The 11,213-nt window shown below is 41.8% G+C and overlaps 1 protein-coding gene across 1 annotated transcript; it reads left to right on the plus strand.

Moving 5' to 3' along the window:
- Positions 1-1,182: 1,182 nt before the first annotated feature.
- LOC124021588 (zinc finger protein 658B-like) lies at positions 1,183-9,361 on the plus strand (the record flags this gene model as incomplete). The annotated part of the gene is made up of 2 exons (XM_046336731.1): positions 1,183-1,225; positions 7,286-9,361. Coding segments are annotated over 2 exons (1,248 nt in total), but the record flags the coding sequence as incomplete, so codon positions are not given.
- Between the last annotated feature and the right edge of the window lie 1,852 nt (positions 9,362-11,213).

Consider the following 11,213-nt stretch of genomic DNA (forward strand, 5'->3'; position numbering starts at 1 on the left):
CTATCTGTAAATGTTACCATGGTGTGAATGGAAATACTATTGGTTTTTGATTTAAAAAATACAGTGAAGACAAGTTTATTCAGGAAAATAGTACATAGTGCTGCCTAAAACATACTGCAACCTTGTACTAAATGTTTTTATGTTGTTGTAAATTATGCATTTATGTGAATTCAGAAATCTACTATAGATTAAATGCATTTAAGTTCTATAGCCTAATTTAAAGTGTATACTTTGTCTAATGTGAATTAATTCATGTTTCATGATCTCATGAATTCATAATTCATGAAATCAGTGCTTGACTTGGACAGGAGCTCACCGGAGCTGAGTACCAGCACCTCTAATTTCTACTGTTTGAGCTCATGTTCCTCTTATAGAATATTAGCTCAACGGTGTTGTGGAGCTCCTGCACCTAAATATAAACAATATTTTTAAAGAAAGTGCCAGAACTGTCAAGAGTAACTTTTGTGTCAGTTTCTCTTTATTACTACAGACCAACTCAGATTGAGTCTGGGGCTGGTAACATCAACAGTGAGGACAGACCCAGCCTGCCTCTTATTGGGAATTTTCCAGTAAATGTGTGCACATTATACATCTTAGAGTAGTCAGCAGAATAAGTGCACTCTATATGTGTGTCTAGGTCATTAGGCACCATTAAACATGCACCTGTGCACCTGTCTTGAGAGTGGGTGTGTCTGTTTATTTTTGTACCATTGCTATGGCCTAATATTTACTGTTGCTATGGTTACACCACAAATGCCCTACATGCACCTATCTTGGGAGTGGGCGTGTCTGTTTATTTTTGTACCAATGCTATGGCCTAATATTTACTGTTGCTATGGTTACACCACAAATGGAATCTATGCCCTAATGTGAAACCAAGCTAAAATTAGTGCAAGGCAATAAGATAAGGGTGGGTAAATGCCAGCGGAGATGAAACATTAACATAAAGAGGAGTTACTATGTGTGAGGTAAGGAGGAAAACTATAAAAGTTTGTGCCAAGGCTGGAAAGACATTGACTAAATAGTTCCATTACACTCTCTCCTTTAACACTGAGTCCAAACCTACAGTCACTGGGTCCTGATTGTGACAGTGGAGCCCAGTTTGCACTGCAGGATCCAGAGATGACTTCAGTGAAGCTGGAAGACTGCAGTCAAACACTGGAGCTGAATGCCAACATTAAAGATGAAGAAGAGGAGGAGAAGATTGGGAAATCTGTTTCTCATGGTAAGAGCAGGTTCTAAGTTTGTGTATTTCATTCCAACTTCCCATTGTGCATGAAAAGTTGCTGTAGAACTGTTTCATGATGAACTGTTTCAATGAGACGGTAGATGTTATTTCATGCTACTGACTAGGGATACACAATATATCGGTGAACATATCAGATGTGTAGTTTAACGCCGATGTGCAAAACCGATGTCAAAGCTGATGTGCATACAAATGTATTTATATAGCCCTCCTTACATCAGCTAATATATCAAAGTACTGTACAGAAACCCAGCCTAAAACCCCAAACAGCAAGCAATGCAGGTGTAGAAGCACGGTGACGAGGAAAAACTCCCTAGAAAGGCCATTACCAAGGAAGATACCTCGAGAGGAACCAGGCTATGAGGGGTGGCCAGTCCTCTTCTGGCTGTGCCGGGTGGAGATTATAACAGAACATGGCCAAGATGTTCAAATGTTCATAAATGACCAGCATGGTCAAATAATAATAATCACAGTAGTTGTTTTCATAGTCGATAATTGAAAGTATCTCTACTGCTCCTGTTGTCTCTAGAGAGTTGAAAACAGCAGGTCTGAGAAGGTAGCATGTCCGGTGAACAGGTCAGGGTTCCATAGCAGCAGACAGTTGAAACTGGAGCAGCAGCACGGCCAGGTGGACTGGGGACAGCAAGAAGTCATCATGCCAGGTAGTCCCGAGGCATGGTCCTAGGGCTCAGGTCCTCTGAGAGAGAATTAGAGAGAGCATACTTAAGTTCACACAGGACACCGGATAAGACAGGAGAAATACTCCAGATATAACAGACTGACCCTAGACCCCCGACACATAAACTACTGCAGCATAAATACTGGAGGCTGAGACAGGAGGGGTCAGGAGACACTGTGGCCCCACCCGATGATACCCCCGGACAGGGCCAAAGAGGCAGGATATAACCCCACCCACTTTGCCAAAGCACAGCCCCCACACCCCTAGAGGGATATAAACCACTTACCATCCTGAGACAAGGCAGGAAGACCACGTCAGCGACTCAACCCACTCAAGTGATGCACCCTCCTAGGGATGGCATGGAAGAGCACCAGTAAGCCAGTGACTCAGCCCCTGTAATTAGAGTTAGAGGTTAGAGGCAGAGAATCCCAGTGGAGAGAGGGGAACTGGCCAGGCAGAGACAGCAAGGGCGGTTCGTTGCTTCAGAGCCATTCCGTTCACATGACCCACTGAAGAGATGAGTCTTCAGTAAAGACTTAAAGGTTGAGACAGTCTGCAAATCTCTCACGTGGGTAGGCAGACCATTCCATAAAAATTGAGATCTATAGGAGAAAGCCCTGCCTCCAACCTATATAACGTAGGTACAGGATGTAATGAACTCACGTGAAATTTTGCGCTACACGTGCAACATAGCATTCCTAACCTAGCCCACCATGTCTGCTGTATGAATCCAGCAGTCATTTGAAAGAGTAAGAACATTTCAGTGAAACAAAGGCGAAATCTATTAAAGCCAAGATAACGGTTGATTGTCAAGGGCAATGAAATCCATTATCTATCGTGGGTGATGTTGGCTTTCGCCGACTGGTCAAGCACCGGTTAACACAACCAAGTGCGTTATTATTCCGATGTTGCCCTACCGGAGTTACACAGTAATATTGTCACTGCTATTAGATTCACGACATACATACTATGGAACGACGTTTGGGTCTTTGTGTGTCAAAAAATATACAGTAGCACTGTCAAAGCTGTACAAAAATGTCAGCAAACACCGGCCACGAACGATGTGTTTACAATACCGCGTTGGTAATAAAGCATTATTTGTTCGACCGCAACTTCTGGGGTAGATAGCTTTAACTTGGTAACCTAACTAGCACCAATACAATCAGTCTGAACACAATGACCAGTAGAAACTGCAGTCATTTTCATTATTCTTAGCAATGATTTAGAAATCATTGTGAGTAAAGTATTAGCTAGGTTGCCACTTGATGTTCGCCAATTGAAAATGAACTTCAGTTCATGAAAATAAATAGCTAGCCAGCTACTTAACCCTGTTGCCGAAAGTTTCCGTTATATGCGGCCAGCTAGCTTCATCTGGCTTGTGAGGCTCGACTGGACCGGGTTATGTGTTGTGAAGCTAGCCACATTAGGCACAAAAGTGGAATTTGCCGTTGGTCTTCAAAATAAAAGTCTGTCATTGACAGTGATGCCAATGAATACAAATAGTATAATTGTGCCATACTTTTATTTTGAAGGCTACCCGCAAAGTCCACTATTGTGGCTAGCAACTGAAACAGATTATGTCGGTTTGCTATGTTTCTGGGGAAGAACATGGTTTGCATCCATTACCAAACAGCACAGCGAGTAAGTGAAATAACTAGGTTTTTGATTATGTTGTACTGGTAATGGGGACATATGTAAATGTCAACAAAAATAACTTTTTGGTGTGTGTGTCCGTAACCTTTATTTAACTAGGCAAGTCGGTTAAGAACAAATTATTTTTTTACAATAACGGCCCGGACTACGCTGGGCCAATTGTGCGCCGCCCTATGGGACTCCCAATCACGGCCGGTTGTGATGCAGCCGAGAATCAAACCAGGGTCTGGAGTGAAGCCTCCAGTGAAGCCTCTAGCACTGAGATGCAGTGCCTTAGACCGCTGTGATACAGCCTGGAATCTAACCAGGGTGTCTGTAGTGACACCTCTAGCACTGAGATGCAGTGCCTTAGACCGCTGTGATACAGCCTGGAATCTATCCAGGGTGTCTGTAGTGACGCCTCTAGCACTGAGATGCAGTGCCTTAGACCGCTGTGATACAGCCTGGAATCTAACCAGGGTGTCTGTAGTGACGCCTCTAGCACTGAGATGCAGTGCCTTAGACCGCTGCGCCACTCGGGATCTCCTTGAAGTGTTGAAGGTCCCCAAGAACACAGTGGCCTCTATCATTCATTCTTTACATGTTTATTTGATTTGTTCCTAGTAGGACAATCAACAATTACAGAAATACAATTGACCCCCCCCCCCAACACAAAGACAGACAAAAACATATAACAACCAGACAAATAAATAACAAGTTAACGTTGATGTCAACGTTGTGAACAGAGTGCCCCATGGTGGCGGTGGGGGTATGGGCAGGCATAAGCTGCAGACATCTACACTTTATCGATGGCAATTTGAATGCACAGAGATACCATGACACGATCCTGAGGCCCATTGTCCTGCCATTCATCCGCCACCGTCACCTCATGACAACGCACAGCCCCATGACAACGCACAGCCCCATGACAACGCACAGCCCCATGACAACGCACAGCCCCATGTCACAAGAAAGACTCTGTACACAATTGAAAATGCTGAAAATGTCCCAGTTCTTCCATGGCCTGCATACTCAGACATGTCACCCTTTGAGCATGTTCGGGATGGTCCGGATCGAAGTGTACGACAGCTTGTTCCAGTTCCCTCCTATATCCAGGAAGCCTTTGAAGAGTGAGATAACATTCCAGATGCCACAATCAACAGCCCGATGAACTCTATGCAAAGGAGACGGGTCCCGGAGGAGGGAGCACTTCTCCGGTGCTTCATTTGCCGGTACAAAAAGGGAGCGCGAGAAGGGAAGTCTCTGACGTATCAGAACGCATTAAAAAAAACTTTTAATAAAGCATTGCATTTATTATCATGGCTTTTGTGTACTGGCATATTATTATTTTTTTAATATGATTTATTTAATCTTTATTTAACTAGGCAAGTCAGATAAGAGCAAATTCTTATTTACAGTTACGGCCTACCCCTTGGCCAAACCGGGACGATGCTGGGCTAATTGTGCACTGCCCTATGGGACTCCCTGTCACGTCAGGATTCGAACCAGGGACTGTCGTGACGCCTCTTGCACTGAGATGCGGTGCCTTAGACCGCTGTGCCACTAGGGAGCAGTGGTGTTGAGCCGCTTACAGAAGTTACACACATGGAGTACATTTATTGTAGCATTTATTGTAGCCAGGAAAAATGTGGCCTTTTATAAACGTATTTCATGCAGTTCAACATCATTTTAGATGACTGGGGACTTTCGCAGAATCATTTTTAATACCTCACAAATTACCAAAATGACAGACTACTTTGACACGGATAAACTGAGAGTCTGAGATCAATATAAACGACCGTGTCTCTAATCCATCAATAGTCTAGGCCAGGTGTGAGGAGAAACACATTGTACAATAAGAGGGGGAAGTTATAGTCCTAAACAAGCTTTCCAGTTTCACTGACTCACCCAATGATGTGCAGCTCACTCACCTGTATTTTCTTTTCAGTAGGAACCATTTGCTTTACAACCTGTGTTTTCCAGTGATTGTATTAGAAATATTGCTAAAGGCCTGTTTTGGATGTCAAAATCAAAAGTGGCCACCAGCTGCATTAAGTACTGCAGTGTATCTCCTCCTCATGGACTGCACCTGATTTCTAGGACACATCTGCATATTTCTCGAGCTCTGAAGTGCTCGTGTGCAATAACTTAATTCACCTTTGCATTCCTTCTAAACAATGCATTTTAAAAATAAATAAAAACTTCTGCAAAGGGTAATGTCTACAAATATTAGTCCACTCTATTCATAACAGATTTTAGTTTTGGGAACAGAAAACTGTTTTGAGTCATTTATTAATTTATGTAAATTCAAGAAATCTACTATAGGTTAAGTTTAGTTACGTTGTGTAGCGTGTACTTTTGTCTAATTTGAATTAATTCATGTTTTGTTGTCAATGCTTACCTACCTGATCTATTGAAATGAGACAGGAGCTCACTGGAGCTGAGTACCAGGAGCTGAGTACCGGCACCTCAATGTTCTACTGTTTGAGCTCATGTTCCTCTTATAGAAAAATAGCTCAACAATATTGTGGAGGTCCTGTATCTAAATAATAACAGTACTGGCACCCACAATGAGTACGTACACCTATTTCAGTCTAAGTCAAGCACTGAATTTGATAATTGAACAAGAATAAATATAATATATTTTAATTGAGAATAAAGAAAGTGCCAGAACTGTCAAGACAATTAACTTCTTGTGTCTGTTTCACATTGTTACTACAGGACGACTAGAATTAAGTCTGAGGCCGGTAACATCCACAGTGAGGACAAACCCAGCATGCCTCTCTCCTTCCACACTGAGTCCAAACCTACAGTCACTGGGTCCTGATTGTGACAGTGGAGCCCAGTTTGCACTGCAGGATCCAGAGATGGCATCAGTGAAGCTGGAAGACTGCAGTCAAACACTGGAGCTGAATGTCAACATTAAAGATGAAGAGGAGGAGAAGATTGGGAAATCTGTTTCTCATGGTAAGAGCAGGTTCTATCTAACTAAGTTTGTTGTTCATTCCAACTTCCCACTGTGTATGAAAAGTTGCAGTAGACCTATTTCATGATTAACTTTTTTAATGAGAAGGTAGAAGTTATTTCATGCTACTCAGACTTGCATGGTTTGACACCAGTATTGCCAGCCTTTGTTTTATTCACTGGGCTGTCTGGAGTGATCAGAGAGGAGACTGAAGAAGTGACAGAGACAAACTGTTGGTGTTTTTAAAGTTCTATGATTGAGTTTATTTTAATTTTTAAAATTTTAATTTATTATTTACATTGACATCCTACACCCGGCCAAACCCGGACGACGCTGGGCCAATTGTGCACCGCCCCATGGGACTTCCGATCATGTGATACAGCCTTGTTACCAACCCTTGTGATAGTGAGTGGAAGATGATATGACTCATAATTTTAACGACTTTAAGAAAGGTTTTATTCTCTTTTGTTTTGTACAGCCTACTGATATGAATAAATATGTCACCTGGTACAGCGGAAGAGGACTGGCCACCTCTTTTAGCATGGTTCTTCTCTACGTTTCTTCCTAGGTTCCTGCTTGCTAGGGAGTTTTTTGTGTGACCATTTTGCATCTACATCTGCATTGCTTGCTCTTTGGGGATTGAGGCTGGGTTTCTGTAAAGCACTTTCTGACAGCTTCTGATGTAATAAGGGCTACATAAAATACATGTGATTGACATGTATATCACACCAACTGACTGGTTCTTCTGATGTTGTTCACACAGGAGACCATGTTGAGACATTCTCTACATCCAGAGAGCAACAGCAGGAAGATCACAGAGCTAAGAGGTCTCACCACTGCCCACATTGTGAGGAGATTTTCCCATTTCTATCAAAGCTAAAAATACACCTAAAAATACACACAATAGAGAATCGGTATTCCTGTACTGACTGTAGGAAGAATTTCACAACATCAAAGGCTCTGACAGTTCATCAGAGAGTACACAGAGGAGAGAAGCCATATTCCTGCTCTGACTGTGTAAAATGCTTCACAACATCAACTGAGCTAAAAGTTCACCAGAGAACACACACAGGAGAGAAGCCTTACTCCTGCTCTGATTGTGTAAAGAGTTTCTCTCAACTAGGCACCTTAAAACACCATGAACGTATACACACAGGAAAGAAGCCTTACTCCTGCTCTGACTGTGGAAAGAGTTTCTCTGTACTGGAACACTTGAAAGCACATGAACGTATACATACAGGTGAGAAGCCTTACTCCTGCTCTGAATGTGTTAAATGCTTCACAACATCAACTGGGCTAAAAGTTCATCAGAGAACACATACAGGAGAGAAGCCTTACTCCTGCTCTGATTGTGTAAAATGTTTCACAACATCATCTAGGCTAAAAGTTCATCGGAGAACCCATACAGGAGAGAAGCCTTACTTCTGCTCTGACTGTGCTGTGAGTTTCTCTCTACTGAGCCACTTAAAACGACATACACATATACACACAGGAGAAAAGCCTTACTCCTGCTCTGACTGTGGAACGAGTTTCTCTCTACTGAGCCACTTAAAACGACATACACATATACACACAGGAGAGAAGCCTTACTCCTGCTCTGACTGTGGAAAGAGTTTCTCTGTACTGGGTCACTTAAAAAGACACCGACATGTACATACGGGAGAGAAGCCTTATTCCTGCTCTGACTGTGTAAAATGCTTCACAACATCAACTGAGCTAAAAGTTCATCAGAGAACACACACAGGAGAGAAGCCTTACTCTTGCTCTGATTGTGAAAAATGCTTCACAACATCAACTGGGCTAAAAGTTCACCAGAGAAAACACACAGGAGAGAAGCCTTACTTCTGCTCTGATTGTGTAAAATTCTTCACAACATCAACTGGGCTAAAAGTTCATCTGAGAACACACACAGGAGAGAAACCTTACTCCTGCTCTGACTGTGGAAAGGGACTCGAATGGGTCAGTTAAGAAGACACCAACGTAAACATAAAGGAAATAGACCCCAAAACTACTAAAGTAGTTCTTTAAAGATTTTTTTGCTTTAGTGCTTTACACCACTGCATGCATCCATGCCGTGTGTCAGCATTGCAGGCTGGTGGTGTGATGGCTGGGGTGTGTTTTCAGGGCACACATTGGGCCCCTTGATAAAAGATGAACAACATTTGAATGCCACAGGATATCTAAACATCATTGCCAATCAGGTGCATCCCTTCATGGCAGTAGTGTATCCATCTGCAAATAGATTTCTTCAGCAGGATTATGCCACAAGGCTTGTCCAGGAATGGTTCCAAGAACATGACAGTGAATTCAGTTTACTGCAGTGGCCTGACGAGTCACCAGATCTCAATCCAATTGTGCATCTCTGGGAGGAGATGGAAGGAGCTATTCGGAGTAGATATCATTTCCCAGCCAACTTGACACAATTGTGGGAAGCATTGGAGTCAACATGGGCCAGCATCCCTGTGGAACGCTTTCAACAACTTGGACAGTCTGTGTCCTGATGCATTGAGGCTGTTCTGAGGACAAAGGGGGGTGCAACTCAATATTATGAAGGTGTTCGTAATGTCAGAAAAGATGGTGTGATGATCAGTTTTTAGCATTAATTTGAGTGGATTGTTTTATATTACTAAACAACTTTTGTTGAATGATAAACAGTAATCAACTACTTGTGTTTCTTAAATTGTATTTTAATATTGTATTCATTATTGTAGTCATTGATGATGAATGTATTTGAATAACTGTGTTGAAGTTAATTGATCTGGCGGCAGGTAGAAATGAGTAAAAATAAAGAAAAACCCTTGACTGAGTGGGTGTGTCTTACCCCAATACACTGTACACATCCAGAAGTGGACCTAGAAGTTTGTCCTTAAATATCTTCTAAATATTTATTGGGAGCCCGTCTGGACCTGCCTCTTTACCTCCCTTCCTATTGAAAATAGCATCAGATATTTCAACACCATCCAATTCCTTTTCCAGATCCAATTTAGTGTCTTTTGACATAGAGGGAAAATCAAGACCTGATTAGTTAAGTTCTCAGGAGATTCAAAGTTGTAAAATGTATAATTGGCCAATAATACATGCTTTGAAAGCCTCCCATCTGGCACTTGCTGACGTTTGGTCAGTGTTCAATGTAAAATAAACATCTATATGCACTCCAACATAATGTAAGACGTCTGGGTCCTGTAACCATCTGGGATGCAAACACCATCTAGAGGATCTTTTTACCAGTTTTGTATCCATATAGAATAATGACACAGGGGAATGGTCACTCAGAACAATAATATCATATCCACTTCCTGCTACATTGGGAAGCAATGAACAAGAAACTAAAAAGTAATCTATAGGAGAATGATTTAAATGTCGATGAGTAACGTGATTACTCCCTTTTCCTCGGGTTCTGAATCCTCCAAGGTTCACGTAGATTAAAGTCCTTAAAGAAATGCTGTAATTTCTTTCTACTTTGCGAATGGAAAGTGTCTAACCAGAAGAGCGATCTAGAGGAGGACCAATTAAAATCCCCTGCCATTTGGAAGGGAGGTTATCAATAGAAATGGGATCATCATCATTAGGACCATGAACATTAACCAGATTAATATGCTCATTCAAAGAGGTTCCTGTATCAAAATGTATCTACCAGATGTATCAGTTATAATATTATCCACTTGAAACGGAACCGATTGGTGAATTAAAACCATAACAGAATGAGAATGAGAGGAGAAACAGGATGCTATTACTTGCACTTGCCATCTCCTGTGTACTTTAAGTATCTCATCCTTCAACAAGTGAATTTCTTGTAGGAACACAATAGACGAATGAAGTTGTTTAAGCCCAGTAATCACCTGTTTAAGCTTGGATAGTTTACAAACTCCACAGACATCCCACAAAGTACATTTCAGTTTTGCATTTGAAGTCATTTAACCAAAGATGTAAACGTGGAATAAGCTATAGCATAAAGACATATCTAAAATATGTTTAGTAACCACAAGGACCGCATTAATATTTTGTAGTGAGAAAGATATGTAAAGATCTGTTGGAACAAACAAACCATAAATCTATCCTAACAGTAGAACACTGAACCCCATTCCACTGTCTCCCTAACCGAGACTCCCAACTCTTCCCCTCCCACCTCCCCCTAATCGGAGCCTGGTGGACGACAGATCCATTAAAGGGAGCAGTCTAACCTAACGATGCTAAACAAAACAAAGTGTCTCCTGCCTTCTCTCGGCCATTACTCCTCACGAACAAAACAAAAGGCATATCTGGCAAGATGATATGTGAAATATCACAACAAACGGCATATCTGGCAAGATGATATGTGAAATATCACAACAAAAGGCATATCTGGCAAGATGATATGTGAAATATCACAACAGAAGGCATATCTAGCAAGATGATATGTGAAATATCACAACAAAAGGCATATCTGGCAAGATGATATGTGAAATATCACAACAAAAGGCATATCTAGCAAGATATGTGAAATATCAAATCAAATCAAATCAAATGTATTTATAAAGCCCTTCGTACATCAGCTGATATCTCAAAGTGCTGTACATAAACCCAGCCTAAAACCCCAAACAGCAAGCAATGCAGGTGTTGAAGCACATTGGCTAGGAAAAACTCCCTAGAAAGGCCCAAACCTAGGAAGAAACCTAGAGAGGAACCAGGCTATGTGGGGTGGCCAGCCCTCT

Source organism: Oncorhynchus gorbuscha, unplaced genomic scaffold, assembly GCF_021184085.1.
Source record: "Oncorhynchus gorbuscha isolate QuinsamMale2020 ecotype Even-year unplaced genomic scaffold, OgorEven_v1.0 Un_scaffold_1135, whole genome shotgun sequence".
Lineage (NCBI taxonomy): Eukaryota > Metazoa > Chordata > Actinopteri > Salmoniformes > Salmonidae > Oncorhynchus > Oncorhynchus gorbuscha.